Here is an 18,568-nt window from a genome sequence, read left to right on the forward strand (position 1 = left end):
GGAGAGACACACAGACCTCACATCCAGCCTATATTACTGGGAGAGACACACAGAGCTCACATCCAGCCTATATTACTGGGAGAGACACACAGAGCTCACATCCAGCCTATATTACTGGGAGAGACACACAGAGCTCACATCCAGCCTATATTACTGGGAGAGACACACAGACCTCACATCCAGCCTATATTACTGGGAGAGACACACAGAGCTCACATGCAGCCTATATTACTGAGAGAGACACACAGAGCTCACATCCATCCTATATTACTGGGGGAGACACACACAGCTCACATCCAGCCTATATTACTGGGAGACACACCCACAGGAGAAAAATATGAATATTAGATCAGGCTTCAAACAGCACATCAGGAGTTCTGGATAGACTATTGTTTTCTTTTATCTTTTGCCTTAAGTATCACTTCATTGCAAATTCTTCATAATAAAAAAATATGTACAAATTATGCCTTCCATTAATACTTTTTCCTTCATACCGTTTTCTTTTATAGACTCACTACCTCGTATACGGAAAAGGCTTCCAGACGTGGGAATATTCTCCAGCCTACGCTGTCCGCTCCTACGCCTACCTGTGGCTGCACGCTTTACCCGCGTGGTTCCATGCCAATGTTCTCCAGACGAACAAGGTAGCGGGATGAGATTAGTTGCTTTTTCTTCTTTTGTTTTTGATTTCTTATATATTTCCCATTTAGTCTCTTGTGTCTTTTTGCTCATAATATGTTTTTTTTTCTTTCCTTTGTCAGGTTCTGGTCTTTTACTTCATCCGGTGCTTTTTGGCTTTCTGCAGCTGCGTATGTGAGCTTTATTTCTACAAGTAAGTATCTAATAATTCCTATAAATGAGTTATCCAGCGCCTCTCATGTTACGCGCTGCTGCGGCTGTTGGCCGTCCGCTAGGACACGTGGAGCTTATGTTCATTGTTATACATTGCCGTTATCCTTTGCAAAAATAAGTTCTGCAGCAGCTAGGGGTATGGTATGTGCAAATATTGTATAACTGGTTGCATTTGAGCGCAAAAATGTGCGATTGCTATGTACATCTCTATCACTGAGGCGTTGTAATGTGATATGTCACTAAAAGAAAACTAGCAGGTTTTAAAGCAAAGGGTTTTGGAGAGGGGAGAAAGTATCTACAGTCTCAGGGAGAGCAGATAAAAAGGGTTACAAAGGAGGAAAGCACTTTAAGAAGTAGTGAGTGCAGGATAGAAGCTGCGTTGAGGAAATGAAGACTGCAGCACCCTGGACACCCACAGCTCATATTCAACCTGTATTACAGGAAGAGACACTCCTAGAAGAGAAAACCTCGTATTCAGTACTGCTGAAAAAACTGCGGGCAGCATCGAATCCTGACAGCATGATTGCAACCACATATGCTATTCCCTAATTTGCTCCTGCTTTTCAGAGAAAATATACTTTGAATGTTTGTATTAATATATCTATGTAGCACCAGCATACACCGCAGCGCTGTGCAGAGTGTCATCACAGGACTTATATCGCTTCCTGTCCCCATTGGAGCTCACAATCTAAATCCTTTATTGACCGATCAGCCCTATTTCTTGCCGTTACACCCTGTGATATGTGTGGGCACAGACGACAGCGCAGTTTTACCGCACGTATTATACTTACTCTGTCTCTCTAGGGCTGTGTGCAAAAGATTTGGCCTCCATGTTGGGCGTCTGATGTTGGCGTTCCTTGTCCTCAGCACGGGAATGTTTTGCTCGGCTGCCGGTAGGTGATGATTACATTTTGGATATACCCTCTCTTGGTGCGATGCTTAGCGGGTCGATTTGCAGGATCCCGGTACAGTGGCCAGGTTAGTAGTCCAGAGCCCTGCAAACCTCCTTCTCCCTGCCAGAATTCCCGGCTCCTCCTCTGATTAGTAGGGCCGCCATGTGTGACGTAACGCCGAGTCTAATAATCAGAAGAGGTGTCGGGGCTTTGGCCGGAAGGAGGAAGCTTGCAGGTCTCCCACCTGTCCACCACAGACTAGTGACATGGTCGCTGGAACAGAGTCCTGCAAATTGAAGGTTCAGACGTTGCACATCCGGTGTGGATCATGCGATCGTAGCGTCAGAGCCTGTCGGTGGCATAAACAGTGGTTAACAGCAGCGATCAGAGCTCGCTCTGGTTGCTGCTGTTAGATGCAGGCGCCTGCTGTAAAACACAAGCTCCAGAGATCACTAGTCGGGAAGTGATTGAAGGGTTATTCCCATCTTGTGCATTTATGACCTGTCCACCAGTTAGAAGTAAAATCCATTGAATGGTGGATGTGCTGCTTTCCTTAATGATTCCTCCTTTCCTCCTGCAGCGTACCTCCCCAGCAGTTTCTGCATGTACACCACGCTGATCGCCATGACGGGCTGGTACATGGAGAAGGTCTCGGTGGCCGTGTTGGGTGTGGCGGCCGGGGCATTTTGGGGCTGGCCTTTTAGCGTAGTACTGGGGTAAGAAACACTCTTACATCTATAATATACTTGTACAAACACTGCTCTCTGGTTTATGTGCAGCAGACTTCATTGTTTCCACACACGCTGTAGCGTATGCTCTGCTATAATAATCCCACACAAGTCCATATGTTCCTTTCCGTGGATCTGCTGTGTAAGCTCACATTGACTTTTACATCAAACACACAATGGACGTACAGATCTCAGCCCGGCGGTGCCTTTATGGCTTGTGGTGCTCAATTAAATTGGGAAGCTAGAAATCCATTAAAGGGGTTAACACACCACCACCGGATAGATCATGTAGGTGACATAGGTGCAAAGCTGACCACTGAGACCACCACCAATCACCCACCACCACCAGATAGATGATGTAGGTGACATAGGTACAAAGCTGACCACTGAGACCACCACCGATCACCCACCACCGGATAGATGTAGGTGACGTCGGTGCAATGCTGACCACTGAGACTACCACCGATCACCCACCACCACCAGATAGATGATGTAGGTGACATAGGTACAAAGCTGACCACTGAGACCACCACCGATCACCCACCACCGGATAGATGTAGGTGACGTCGGTGCAAGGCTGACCACTGGGACCACCACTGATCACCCACCACCAGATAGATGATGTAGGAGACATGGGTGCTAGACTGACCACTGGGACCACCACCGATCACCCAACACCACCGGATAAATGACGTAGGTGACATCTGTGCAAGGCTGACCACTGGGACCACCACTGATCACACACCACCACTGGATAGATGATGTAGGTGACATCGGTGCAAGGCTGACCACTGGGACCACCACCGATCACCCACCACCGGATAGATGATGTAGGTGACATCGGTGCAAGGCTGACCACTGGGACCACCACCACCGATCACCCAACACCACCGGATAGATGATGTAGGGGACATCGGTGCAAGGCTGACCACTTGGACCACCACCGATCACCCACCACCGGATAGATGATGTAGGTGACATCGGTGCAAGGCTGACCACTGGGACCACCACCACCGATCACCCAACACCACCGGATAGATGATGTAGGGGACATCGGTGCAAGGCTGACCACTTGGACCACCACCGATCACCCAACACCACTGGATAGGTGATGTAGGTGACATTGGTGCAAGGCTGACCACTGGGACCACCACTGATTCTGGGAATGGCGGTCTTATGTCCCTAGTGTGAATGGAGCAATTGTGCACATACATGAGCACTTCTTCATTCAATGTGTGGTCGTGCACGTGTGTCACCCACACCTAGACCCAAAGAAGAGGTCAAGTATTGGTCACTTATAGGCTGTACTGATTAACATAAGGGCACAGGACCCCTATTCTTGCGATCAATTGGGTTTCCCTGCAGTCGGACCCTCATTAATGAGTCAACAACAAGAACATGTTGAGGTTTTGACTATTTTTGTGTTCTACCCCGGAGAGCCCATTTAACCATTAGTGTTCGGAACTGTATGTATTGATGAGGCTGCGGAGCCGACCCTGAGGGACATTTTCTCTGCTATATTGTCTTGCAAGACTGCTTTAACAACCCTAACTGCTCAGGTGGATGGCCTGAAGGGGGAGGTCTCCTCGTTTCGCTCAGCCATGCACAAAATGGAGGGGAGAGTTGAACTGTTAGAGGAACGTGTAGGGGGAGCGGAGGACCAAATTGCCGAAATGACTAAAAGGGAGAAAAAATACATCCAGCGCATTTCAGAGTTGGAGCTTAAAACTGACGATCTGGAGAACCGCTCACGTAGGAATAACTTGAGAATTGTTGGTGTGCCTGAAAAGGCAGAAGGAAACAACCCCACGGAATTTATTGAAACATGGTTGAAAACTAAGGTGGGAGGAGATAGTCTCACTAAGTTATTCGCGGTTGAAAGAGCGCACAGGGTGCCGTCCAGACCTTTGCCCCCTGGATCCCCTCCAAGGACTTTTCTGGCTAAAATCCTGAATTATAGAGACCGAGATATTCTGATGAGGAAGGCCAGGAATATGGAGGAATTAACCATCGATGGAAATCGAGTATCCATCTATCCTGACTATTCCACAATTGTGCAGAGGCTTAGGATGAAGTTTGGAGAGACTAAAAGACGTCTGCGTGAACTGGGCCTGGCTTATTCTATGATGTATCCGGCAAAACTACGCGTGGTGGCTATGGATAAGGTCCACTTTTTCCAGAGCCCTGAGGAAGTGTCACACTGGTTGGATCTGAACGCGAAGCGTATTGAAGCGAAAGGGAACCGCTGAGGAGGATCAGGAGTGATTTTCTGTCTAAAGTGTTCATCTGACAGAATTAACTGAGCTACGGGTTCACTGTGACAGAATACTGGAGTAACTTGTTTTGAAGGACTAGTGCGCTTTGGTTGTGTTCGGCGGCGCAACTGTTTTTACATTATGTTTCAGATGGGCGGGGGGAGGGGAACGACTGTTGGATAGTGGGAAATTTATTGTGGGTGAGTGTCGGCTTCTAAGTCACTGGTAGGAGTGTTAGTACGTTCCCCTTTTTCTCATATAGAGAGGGAGTAGGAGTTTTGTGAGGGAGGAGGTTATTGAGGGAGGGAGAGGTAAGGTTTAGGTTAATTTGTAATAATGAGGGATGGGGGGGAGGTTTGGGGGGGGAGGGGTCAGTTTAGGGGAGGGGGGAAGAAGATCAAAGGATGGGAGAAGAATATTTTCATTGTTTGGCAATATGATGGGAGATAAAGTTAAAATTTTGAGCTGGAACATTAGAGGTCTATCAAACAATACAAAGCGTACGGCGATTTTGCAATATATCTTGAAACAGAGGCCCTCGCTGATATGCCTTCAGGAAACCCATTTAGTAAAAGAAAAAGTGGATATACTGCATAAAAGATGGGTGAGGAGGGCGTACCATGCGACGTTCTCGAACTATGCTAGAGGGGTGTCGATTCTGGTGCACACGAACGTACCGTTTGAGGAGGTGGAGGTGACGATAGACAGTGATGGACAATATGTATTCCTAGTGTGTAAAGTATTCGCTAAATTGATATGTGTAGTGTCGGTATATATTCCTCCACCGTACTCGGGGAAAAAACTGCAGGAAATTCTTAATATAGCCGGTAGATGGGGAGGAGTTCCTTTGCTTATATTGGGAGATGTCAATAACATTATTAACGATCACTGGGATAAGGGTCAACACGCACAGCTGAGGGTGGAAGGGAATGAGACAGCGTTTGGTAGTTATTTGAAAGAAGTAGCATGGAGGGATCTGTGGAGAGTCCGTAACACTGACACGTACTGCTTTTCCTGCTATTCGGCGACACATGGCTCGTTGTCTCGCATCGATTTGGCCCTGGGCAATGAAGGAATGGACGGGCTAGTGGAGGAGGTGGCGTATATGGCTAGGGTAGTCTCGGACCATAGTCCGCTTGTGGTAACACTGAAAATTGAAAGCCTGGGGGAGATAGCTAAGCGGGGGTGGAAAATTAACCCTTTCTGGTTGCAAATTCTGGATATGGGAAAGATAGGGGAGGAGCTGGAGGAGTTCTTTCTAATTAATAAAGGTAGTGCAGCGAAATATGTGGTGTGGGATACCATGAAGGCATTCTTGAGGGGGATATTATTTAGAGAGATATCTAGGCACAAAACACGAACAAGGGAATCTGATAAAGCGATAATGGAAGAATTGAAGGTAGCGGAGGCTGCATTGAATGATCTGCGCTCACAGGACACCATAAAACGTATGAAGAAGGCTCAGGAGGAGGTGAATAAGTTACACTTGCGTAGAGCAGAAAGGACAAGGAATTTCCAAAGAGAGGCATTTTATGCGGAGGGAGAGAAAGTGGGGCATCTGCTGTCGGTGGTGGCATCGGCGCAAAGGGAATCGGCACATGTACATGCCCTAGAATTGGAAAATGGCAGTATTGTTACACAGGGGGCCCAAATTATGGAAGGATTTAAGGGTTTTTACAGCAAACTATATACATCACGATTGGAACAGGGAGAAGAAGAAATTGACAGGTTCTTAGAGGTGGCAGACTTGCCTAGAATAGAGACAGAGGATAGAGAATGGTTGGATAGGCCGTTTACGGTGGAGGAATTGGAGGGGGCCTTGAGGTCCATGGCGGGAGGGAAGGCGCCGGGGGCGGACGGCATTCCTGTCGAAATATACGGCAACTTTGCTGAGGAGCTGATGGCTCAGTTGTTGGAGGTCTTTGAGGAGTCACTGGAGAGGGGTATATTGCCTGATTCCATGAGGGAGGCCATTATTGTGGTCATCCCCAAACCAGACAAGAACCCAAGATTGCCGGAGTCATATAGGCCGATATCACTCCTAACGACAGATGTCAAGATTCTGGCTAAGGCCCTGGCGAACAGGCTGACCCGGGTGATAGAAAAAGTGGTTCATTCGGACCAATCAGGCTTTATGCCTAATAAATCAACTGCCATTAACTTGAGAAGGCTATTTCTTAATATGCAAATACCGGCTGATAATGCTGGCAAGAGAGTGGTGGTTTCCCTCGATGCACACAAGGCCTTTGATAGTATAGAATGGCAATACCTGTGGTCGGTGCTGAGTCGTTGTGGGTTTGGGCCAGTCTTTGTGTCATGGGTGAGACTCCTATACTCCTCTCCGGTGGCCAAAATCAGGGTGAACAATATGATGTCAGACAGCTTTCAGCTTTTTAGAGGTACAAGGCAGGGGTGCCCGTTGTCCCCGCTGCTGTTTGCTTTGGCGGTGGAACCGCTGGCAGCGACTATCAGACGGTCTCAAATGGTGAAAGGGTTTTTATATGGGAAGATGGAGGAAAAAATCGCCTTATATGCAGATGACATACTGCTTTTCCTTGAGAGCTCTGGGGAACCACTAAGAAATGTAATAGCATTAATCGAGAGATTTGGGCAAATTTCAGGGCTAGTTATTAATTGGGACAAATCGAGCGTTATGCAGATAGATAGAGAAGTGGATTGTACAAGGGAGGTGGAAGAAGATACAAAATTAAGGGTGGTCACTCAGTTTAAATATTTGGGGATTCAGGTAGCTCTTCCCTTAACTAGATTTGAGGAACTTAATCTCGAGCCTTTAGTAACTAAGATACGCACTAAGATCTCAGCTTGGAGTAAGCTAAATTTGTCAGTGGTAGGAAGAGTAAATCTCCTTAAGATGGTGGTGATGCCTCAGATCCTGTATGTCCTACATAATTCTCCGGTATGGATCCCGATGAGAACATTCCGTAAGCTGAAATCGATATTTGGAGAGTTGGTGTGGGGAAAGAAGAGCCCGAGGATTAGGCAGGAGACTTTGCAGAGACCCAAAGATGAGGGGGGGCTTGCGTTACCCAACCCATGGTTATACTTTATGGCTGCACAGAGCCAACATCTTAGGGGATGGGGGAAAGGGTTAGTAGAAGAAATGGGTCACAGTAGTCTGGTGCATATTAGCGGGGTATGGCCCTTGAGTTTGGGTCTGGAATCAGGACTATTTAGGAAATTGGGGAATGGCTTTCCCACCATGAATTTAATTCATAGAGTATGGCAGATGCTGAAGCGTATTAGGGGAATTGGGGGCTTCACGGAATTTTCACCTATCTGGGATAACTCATCTCTTCAAGAATTTAACCATATGGAAGGAATGGGAGAATGGAGAGAAAAGGGTATTAGGCTATTAGGACAATTGATTCACAGTGGGAGTCTTAGATCTTATGATGCGCTTCGGCAGGAATTTCAGTTTCCGGGATTAAAATGGTATCAATATAGGAGAGTTCAGCACGCTTTTCAGGCACAGAGGAAGAGGGGGCCCATAGTGGTTCAGAAAGATCTCATGTTAGACTGTATTCTAAATAACAATGGAACAAAGGGGGCTATATCGGAAGTATATGGGGATTTACTACACACATTCTTGGAGGATTACCCGATTAAAGCTAGAGGAAAATGGGAGGCCGAACTGGGGGAAATAGACGATGACAAATGGGGGTCTATTCTGGAATACATACCTAAATTGTCAATGAGTGAGCCTGGGAGACTCTCGCAATTGTATGTGGTTAATAGGGCCTATAGGACACCTGACTTGTTGTTCAAAGCCGGAGTGAGATTGGATTCTGAGTGCCCTAGGTGCACTCAGACGGAGGCGGGTATGCTCCACATGTTGTGGGTGTGCCCCAGGCTCTTTTCATATTGGGTAGCAGTGTTGAACCAAATTGGAGTGCTTTATGGATGTGCGATTCCCAGGGATCCAGTGGTTTGTATACTTGGGTATGTGGAGGAGTTGTCGGCTGATGAAACTGCCAAAATGGCAATAGCTAGATTGCTCTTCGTTGCAAGGAAAGTGATTGCGAGATACTGGATTAGGGAGGAACCTCCAACCAGACGAGAATTTACCGCACAGGTGAATCATATTGTCCAGCTCGAAAAAAGCATTTATACCAAGAGGAATAGGATGGGGTTTTTTCAAAAGCTATGGCAGCCATGGCTAAATGGGAATGATTAAGAGGTTGTGGTAAATAATGTTAATAATACAATTTGTCTGTAATAAAAATGATCTTCTTGGGGAGGAGGGGGGAAAGTTGGGGTTGGTTATCTGAAGGAGGGAGGGGGGAGAAGGGGTATATTTTCTTGTTAAAATGAAAAACACAAATGCACTTTGTTGTATGAATAGATAACATTTATTATGTTCAATAAAAATTTATCTGACAAAAAAAAAAAAAAACATTAGTGTTCATCTTTACTTAGTTTTCATTAACATTTTCCCATAGTTTTCTGCTGTAGAGACTACGCAGCTTCTGTACATAGCTGGTTGTCCTGCTATTACTGACACCGCTCATGGTTGTGTCAGCCATATCCGCTCTCCCCCCACCTTTCTATCAGTGTTAGGGCGTAGTCAGACACAGACGACCATATCGCAGTGCTCAGACTGGCCAGCCGCTCTCCTGAACCGAGCGTCATAGCTGCATTGAAATACATACTGTCACTCTGGTCAGGAGAGCCGTCGGCCAGTCCGAACTTTGGGATACAATTGTTGTCTGTGATGTACTGCCGTCTGACTGCGCCGTAAGAGATACCATCAGGAAGGAGGAAGCAGGATATGATAGATCAGAGTGTGGAGAGGTAGGAAAGTATCCAAGTCATAAGGGAGGGCAAAAAATGAATAAAGGAATGAAGATTGCAGAATTGAAACGTTTTTCTCCTGTTGTTTCAGTGTGCCCATCGCCTTTGATTTTCTGTTTCTGAAACACAAATTGAAGAGTTTTATTAACTGGTGTCTAGTGGCGATAATATTATTACTGGTGAGTACGGTCGCTTGGTGAGTATGCACAGTCTAGAACTAAAGAGCTAAACACGTTCTTGTTCAGCAGCTCATCCCGTGGGGTAAATAGGGAGGTGCAGTCAGGAGGAAGCACGTTGGACTTCTGCAGTAAGGATCGTTCACCTCCATACATCTTGGATCCAGCGGTCATGTTGGTAATCCGTGAGCCCTGGGAACTGCTTCCTTTCTGTTGGCATCGCCAGGGTTTTTTCGGATAGGTCCGGTGAGACCATGTCAGGCCCATCAATCAGTAGAGGTGCCAGGGCTCGCGTCTGGTGGGCGCGGACTGCCAATAGTTCCTTACTTCTCTGTTTGCTCAACTCCAGCTTCACTTTGGCCTGACGGACACCATCAACGCATGACACACCCTGTAGATTTGGGCAGGGCTGAATTTTTACAATATGGGGCCCTGGGCAAAAGTTTAATGTGGGGCCCCAAATGCTCACATATTCCACATAACACAAACATTTTGGTTGTAGTTACATGCGCTGAGTTCAGGCTGTTAAACGTGCGAGCAACAATATTGTATTCGTTCACTTGTTTCCGGCTTCTTTACACCGGTTGAGGAACAATAACGGGCACAGAATGGTCACTAATAGATCAATCTGTCCCCGTACATATCAAGTTATCAGTAGCACATCTGTAGCTCACATCGGGCGATGTGCTGCCGAGAACAATGATTTCTGTTCCGGCATAAACAATCCAATCACTCGATGAATAGGCAGCATTTTGCTTGTTTCATATAATGCACCCCATAGTCCTACATATAGTATAATGCACCCCATAGTCCTCCATATAGTATAATTCACCCAATAGTGCTCCATATAGCATAATGCACCCCATAGTGCTCCATATAGTATAATGCACCCCATAGTCCTCCATATAGTATAAAGCACCCCATAGTCCTCCATATAGTATAATGCACCCCATAGTGTTCCATATAGTATAATGCACTCCCCATAGTCCTCCATATAGTATAATGCACCCCATAGTCCTACATCTAGTATAATTCACCGAATAGTGACCCATATAGCATAATGCACCCCATAGTGCTCCATATAGTATACTGCACCCCATAGTCCTCCATATAGCATAATGCACCCCATAGTGCTCCATATAGTATAATGCTCCCCATAGTCCTCCATATAGTATAATGCACCCCATAGTCCTCCCTATAGTATAATTCACCCAATAGTGTTCCATATAGCATAATGCACCCCATAGTCCTCCATATAGTATAATGCACCCCATAGTCCTCCATATAGTAAAATGCACCCCATAGTCCTCCATATAGTAAAATGCACCCCATAGTCCTCAATATAGTATAATACATCCCATAGTCCTCCATATAGTAAAATGCACCCCATAGTCCTCCATATAGTAAAATGCACCCCATAGTCCTCCATATAGTAAAATGCACCCCATAGTCCTCCATATAGTAAAATGCACCCCATAGTCCTCAATATAGTATAATGCACCCCATAGTCCTCAATATAGTATAATGCACCCCATAGTCCTCCATATAGTATAATGCACCCCATAGTCCTCCATATAGTATAATACACTTCCCATAGTCATCAATATAGTATAATGCACCCCATAGTCCTCCGTATAGTATAATGCACCCCATAGTCCTCCGTATAGTATAATACACTCCACATAGTCATCAATATAGTATAATGCACTCCCCATAGTCCTCCATATAGTATAATGCACCCCATAGTGCTCCATATAGTATAATGCACCCCATAGTCGTCTATATTGTATAATGCACCCCATAGTCCTCCGTATAGTATAATGCACCCCATAGTCCTCCGTATAGTATAATGCACCGCATCTATAGTTCTCCGTATAGTTTAATGCACTCTCCATAGTCCTCCGTATAGTATAATGCACTCCATAGTCCTCCGTATAGTATAATTCACCCCATAGTTCTCCAAAGAGTATACGGTAATTCACCCCATAGTTCTCCATATAGTATAATGCACCCCATAGTACTCCATTTAGTATAAGGCCTGGTTCACACTGCGTTAGCAGCAGCCCGTTCAGCACATACGCTAACGGGCTGCTGTAACGCAAGTGCCGACGTTTACATCGCGCTAGTGCACATAGAGCATCTGCTATCTCTATCTGCGCTAGCAGTGATGGACCCGGAAACGCTGCAGCCCGCGTCTCAGGGACCGTCACTCAATGACGGCACATCCCTAGCACACGCCCAGTGTGGGCGTGCGCTAGCGATGCATCCGACATTGCAGTCATTGGCGGCCTTAACGGACTACACCCCATAGTCCTCCGTATAGTATAATGCACCCCATAGTCCTCCGTATAGTATAATGCACCCCATAGTCCTCCGTATAGTATAATTCACCTCATAGTGCTCCGTATAGTTTAATGCACTCCCCATAGTCCTCTGTATAGTATAATGCACCCCATAGTGCTCCATATAGTATAATGCACCCCATAGTCGTCTATATTGTATAATGCCCCGTAGCCCTCCATATAGTATAATGCATCCTATAGTCCTCCGTATAATATAATGCACCCCATAGTCCTCTGTATAGTATAATGCACCCCATAGTGCTCCATATAGTATAATGCACCCCGTAGTCCTACATATAGTATAATGCACCCCATAGTGCTCCATATAGTATAATGCACCCCATAGTGCTCCATATAGTATAATGCACCCCATAGTCCTCCGTCCATATTGTATAATGCCCCGTAGCCCTCCATATAGTATAATGCATCCTATAGTCCTCGACAGAGGTATAATGTAGCCCCCACAGGAGTGTAATGCAGCCCCCAGTGCACAACAGGGGTGTAATGTGCCCACCCCCACAGGGGTGTAATGTATTAGCAGCACGCCACTGGCTGGGGGCCCCTGCTGTAGTAGTTTGCCTGGTCCTAACGTCAGCCCTGGATTTGGGATCTGTTGGTCCGTAGTTTTTGCAGGAATTTCTTTACTCCATGCAACACTTTTTTTTTTTTCTCTCGTGCAACAAAGGTTTCAGGGCCGATGTGGAGCGGTCACTGTACTTACCGATATTGGTGATGGGTTGCAGCCCGTGTTGCCCTTATCTTGTCTGTTGCATTATGTCATGATTATAGTCTGTACAGTATTGGCCGTCCCCTGCGCCGCCGTCCTCCGCGCTCTGTATTTGACGACCCATCTCTTCTTTCTGTGCCCCAGGTGCCATTGGTGACCATCGATAGCTATTATTACGGGAAGCTGGTGATCGCGCCTCTTAACATCGTCCTGTATAACGTCTTCACTCCTCACGGACCTGACTTGTACGGTACGTCCCGAACGCTTGTTCCCGGTGCACACGATGAACGCATCCATAGACTCCCATATGCTCAGCGTGTGCCAAGAGAAGGGGCCACCTCCATTCCTGACCAGGCGATGTCTGTGGCTCCTTCATCCTCTACTTGGTGGGAGTCCGAGTGGTCCGACCTTCACCAATCTCACTACTTTATAGAGTCTCCATCAGAGGCTGCAAAAACAAAGACCCATCTGGGAAAAAAAAAAAGTTCTTCTAAAACTCTTCAAGAAATGAGAAACTTTCCCATAAGAGGAGAGTTTCCTGAAGGGGTTACGCTATGAAAGCCTCGTTTTTGGGCCTTAACGTGCAAATACCCGTTTTTCTGCAAGACGCTGTGCACACCTGAGATTTTCAAGGTGATCACAAGTTAGTTTTTTTTTTAAGTTTTCCACTGCTGCTCTGGGGCGATTTTGAAGAAGTTTTTCTTTTCCTGCATCGATTTTGATGAGGTTTTCAAGCGTTATTGCATTTTTTTCATAAGGTTTTTTTTTTCCCCGCATCCTCTGATTGGACGGTGCTTCGATTTGGAGCGGATTCCACCAGGAGACTCTACATGGTAGTGACATGCACTTTCTTTTTTTTTTTCCCACCATGTGCTTTTAAAAAAAAAAAAAAAATCTCAAAAGCCCGAACATAAAACCAGCAAAGAGGCTTTACAATAGAAATAGTATAGAGTTTTGAAATTTTTTTTTTAGGATTTTTTTTTTAATGCAAACCCTCTCCTAACCACCCCCCATCCCTACAAAAAAAAAAGTATGTGCACACCTGGGTTCTTTTTTTTGGAGGCACCTGCTGCATACGGACAGCTGGGGGCGCTCTTACACCACGTGCATTACGAAGCACGGCTGGATTACATCCTTGCTGGTGGATGTTATAATGGAGGGGACGTCTATCAGTGCGTTTCCTCCAAAAAATACTTGTGCCGAGTGTGACGTTTCATTCTCGTAGATACTAAAGCCAAATGTGCATGAAAGGGGGCACGGTAACGCTTTCGGTGGGATGAAAGCCATCGTTACGTTTGCATTTCTGGACAGGTCGTTCTTTATAAAAGGTGAGGAATAAATGCATTTACGGTGCGCTCCTCCTGTGTCAGCGCCAGCAATGGCGACACCGGGGCTGGCGTGACGTTATGTCACGTGAGCCCTGCAGCCGATTATTTTTCTTTGGATGAAACGGACATCTGACACAAGTGAGTATGGACGCTGTAGTCTCTCACCCCCTCCGCAGCGGCTGCGGGACGCACGTGACCTCATGGCACAGCCGACATTGCTGGAACGGACCGGAGGTGAGTGTAAGGTGTTTGTATTCCACCTAGAGGAATATTGTGATTGAGTAGTGGACAACCCCTTTAAGGAAACAGCTAGACGCTGGCGTATTTATCCTGCTTTAACAGAGCTTGTTACGTTCATACGGGCCGTATGGAGGAAGTTGAAACATAATTTTGGGAGAAATCTCTGCTCATTTGGGGCTTAAGAGTCCAGTGGGAGGCGGTCGGTTATTGCTTGGCACCACCCACTGGACTCTCAAGCTTCAAATGAGCAGATTCTGCTTTGCAGCATAAATGTTGGAGATGGGATCTGACTCCGATCACCTTTTGTGGAAGGTCCCAGGTGTCGGACGGGTCTCTGCCATGGTTGCATCAGATGTCACCCAGCAGGGTGCAGTAACTGAGAAGAACCATCTCAGCCGCAGCGGAAAGGGAGAACTCGGGGGGCCATTACAGTATGTGTACATAAGTCTGTACACGTATCGCGTAGCCCCAGAGCACTATATGTAATCTAGGCCTCGTTGGCATCAATGACACGTGAATAGCAGGGCCGCGTGCCTTTAATCATGACTCACCGTGAACATTCCTGTACTTTTTTTTTTTTTTTTTTCTGCCTCCCCTCCGCAGACACCTTGCGTCATCAGCTGACGGGTCTGGTCTCCAGTGACGCACTGTGTCCGTCCCCTGCAGCCGTGACACACGTAGGGCATCGCTGCCGATTACCGCCCAGAACGGCTGCTTCTGTTTTTTCTTAACGAGCAGCTGCGGAGCGTACGGCTGCGGAAAAGCAAAAATCTGTCCTCCGTACGGCGCAAAGAACAAAAAGAGAAGCGCTTGTCAGCCGGGCTCTGATATCCACGGGTATAAATGCTCTGCAGCGTCAAGGTTAATAGTTGTAGGTTAAGTTTGAAAAGAAGGACGCCAAGTGGAGAGATTATTTTGTTTATTATTTTATATATTGTTATATTTTTATTTTTACAACTTTTTCAAAAATATTTTCTATATATTTTTTAGATGTTTTACTTTTTGCTATATTCTAGACATTTTTTAATATATATGTTATACTTTTTACTTTTTTATGTCTTAGATATGTTATTTTATTTTTTAGATTTTTTTTTTACTAGTTTTAATATAATTTGTATTGTACCTTTGTAGTTTTAAAGAGAACCGGTCATCACGAATTAACCTGTTAAAGATGTGGCCATAATGGCCCAGATACACGCATTTAATGGATACCTGGTTCGTGTGTAATTAACTGGAGAAGTTTTTGTGCAATATTCTCTTCTTGCATCGGGGCGGGACTGTGGTAGGATCTTTAGCTTTGCCTCTGTATTTGTATGAGCCTCTTTTTTTAAATTCCACTTTAGCGCAGCCTGGTCACATTCATGTCCCGGTGGTGTTGAGCAAAATGGCGCCGAAGGCAACACATGCTAAGACCGCCGGAGGTTAATCTGAGCATGTGCCGCCTCCGGCTCTATTTTGCTGGACACCTCCGGAGGTTAATCTGAGCATGTGCCGCCTCCGGCTCTATATTGCTGGACACCGCCGGAGATTAATCTGAGCATGTGCCGCCTCCGGCTCTATTTTGCTGGACACCTCCGGAGATTAATCTGAGCATGTGCCGCCTCCGGCTCTATTTTGCTGGACACCTCCGGAGGTTAATCTGAGCATGTGCCGCCTCCGGCTCTATATTGCTGGACACCGCCGGAGATTAATCTGAGCATGTGCCGCCTCCGGCTCTATTTTGCTGGACACCTCTGGAGGTTAATCTGAGCATGTGCCGCCTCCGGCTCTATTTTGCTGGACACCTCCGGAGATTAATCTGAGCATGTGTCGCCCCTGGCTCTATTTCTCTATCGCCTTTCATTGGGGGACACAGAAACCATGGGTGTATGCTGCTGCCACTAGGAGGCTGACACTATGCAAATAAAAAAGTTAGCTCCTCCTCTGCAGTGTACACCCTACCGACAGGAAGTAGGATATTCAGTTTAGCTTAGTGTCAGTAGGAGGTGGACACGGGTCTTTCATTAGACCCTTATCTACCTCAATGTGCGTCGTTTCTTTTCAGATTTTTCCAGAGGGATACAGGGTGAACAGTCACACCTGTAGTCCCACTATGCGGACTATGAGTACGGCGTGTACTGCCACCCCGTATCCTCATAGATCCCTCTCCAGGACCAAGATCCTAGCACACCAGCGTGCTCAGAAGTCCGGTCCTGGCTCCGTCCCCCACCCACTCGCCCACCAGAGCCTGTCGGTTGGAGGAGACGAGGACGTCCATCACAGCTCCGTGGACGTCTGATACCTTCAGGTTAGTAACTGCGTGGGATGTTTAGGTGAGTATTTCCCCTAAATTTCCAGATCTTCCCCTTACTCTCTCACGGTGTGGGGGAGTAGTTGGCCCTAAATACGCTGCACTATCTTCTATGGCGGCGCTGATTTTATTTTAAAAGGGATCCTAGGGGCACCAAGACGAGCAGTGGCTCTGCACTACGGGCTATCCCCTTCATCGGGGCCGCAGTGCCCTCCCTGCGGCCACACTGCGCAGCGGCCGCAATGTCACTTTTCTGGCGACGCCGGCACCGCTCCCCCCTGCGGCCGCCCTGCGTGCTTCGGCGCCGCGATCCCCTTTCCGGCGGCGCCGGCCTCTAATTTAGGTCCCAGCTTCTGCCGGGGCCTACTTCGGCGCCGCGTCACGTCCTCCCTGCGGCTCTGGCAGGCTGCCGCTCCTCTGCGGTGCACTGTTCCGGGGCCGCGGTTTCTTTTCCAGCGGCGCCGGCCTCTCCTTTAGGTCCCGGCTTCAGCTGGGGCCTACTTCGGCGCCACGTCCCGTCCCTGCGGTCCTGGCAGGCTGCCGCGCTGCTCTGCGGTGCACTGTTCCGGGGCCGCGGTCTCTTTTCCAGCGGCACCGGCCTCTAATTTAGGTCCCGGCTCCCGCCGGGGCCTACTTCCGGTACCGCGCTCCTTCACTTCCGCTTTCTTCGGGCGGGCTTTCTCCCGCCCGACAAACTGTGCCCTGCAATCTCCGCCTACCGGCGCCATGTGGGCTGTCTCCGCCCCTTCCCCCCACGTCGCTGCTGAGCCAGGGCAGGAGATTCCAACGTGCTCGCATTTTCTCCTGGGGGCACAGCACATCATCTGCGCGGATCACACCAGAGGCTGCAGGGCAGCAGCTCCATCTTTCTGTTCCACTGCTGTTCTTCAGGCCTGCAGTAAGTTCCGGACAAGAGTGCCCCAGATGTGTCTACCTGCTCTCCTAGGGGCTATTGTTCCTGAGGAGCATCTTCCAAGCCGTGCAGCCTTCCATCTGGACACCGCAGCGCCTGCCGTGAGTACCTCTGCACCGCAGTTTGACTCAAACCCCTAATCTTCTGACATTTCCCTTATGGGCCCGTTCGGTCTAATTTTAAGGGAGGTCGCTCCCGGCCTCCTACCTTTTCCTGTGTCTTAGTGAAACACTTTCAGGGTTCGCCTTGTAACCACAAGCTCCCTTCAGGCAGGCCTGCAGCAACCCACATTTTGTTCCCGCTGCTCCGCCTCAGAGCGAAGTCCCCACCCCAGGTTGGGCCTCCCCTCTGTCTCTATCAGTAGCGGATCTCACACGGGTGTCCCAGACCCTTGTGTCCGTGCTCGATCGGTTGCCCCTGCAGCCTTCCGTAGTAGCCAGCGGGTCGCAGGAAGCTCTGTCCGAGTTTTCCAATACAGGCCGCGAAAGATTCAGTCGGGAACGCCAGTCTGAGTTATCTTCTCGGTCCATCTCGCCCCACGGTCTTTCTCTGCGGTCGAGTTTCCCCTTATCCTCCCCCCCCCGGAGTCAGGCGAGGCTTTCTCTGATGTGCCTTCGGAGGATAATTTGGGGCCGGAGTCGAACCATATCTTATCATGAGGGATATGGTTCAAAGCCTCGTTGGAGCGTCCAATCTGACTTGTGGCTACAAAGATTCCTCTACGAAACCTGCAGATCAGGCGGTTTCGTTTAGACGGTCTAAACTACCTCCCAAGGGATTCGCTCCTCATCCTGAATCGAGGAGCTTCTGGCCAGAGAAAGAGCGAATTCGACCAGACGTTCTCAAAGAGGAAAGCGTCTTGGAGTCTCATATCTCTTTCCTCCGGATCTCATCGCCAACTGGAATGAGAGGTGATGGAGAACGACCTCTCCCCCTGTGGATCCGCCGGCCGCTAGACTTGCCACCAACACAGTCCTCACGCTGTCCGGTGGGGCGACTGACAGGTTCCATC

General features: G+C 47.8%; 1 protein-coding gene across 2 annotated transcripts in view; it reads left to right on the top strand.

Moving 5' to 3' along the window:
* Positions 1-18,568, top strand: part of ALG9 (ALG9 alpha-1,2-mannosyltransferase) — an 85,826-nt gene that overhangs the window by 8,869 nt on the left and 58,389 nt on the right. For both annotated transcript variants that reach the window (XM_069741893.1, XM_069741894.1), the window contains exons 3-8: positions 510-644; positions 762-832; positions 1,657-1,745; positions 2,326-2,461; positions 9,632-9,719; positions 12,930-13,035. In XM_069741893.1, the coding sequence (XP_069597994.1) occupies positions 510-644; positions 762-832; positions 1,657-1,745; positions 2,326-2,461; positions 9,632-9,719; positions 12,930-13,035 (625 nt within the window). The remainder of the gene's footprint in view (positions 1-509; positions 645-761; positions 833-1,656; positions 1,746-2,325; positions 2,462-9,631; positions 9,720-12,929; positions 13,036-18,568) is intronic.

Source organism: Ranitomeya imitator, chromosome 10 (assembly GCF_032444005.1).
Source record: "Ranitomeya imitator isolate aRanImi1 chromosome 10, aRanImi1.pri, whole genome shotgun sequence".
Taxonomy (NCBI): domain Eukaryota; kingdom Metazoa; phylum Chordata; class Amphibia; order Anura; family Dendrobatidae; genus Ranitomeya; species Ranitomeya imitator.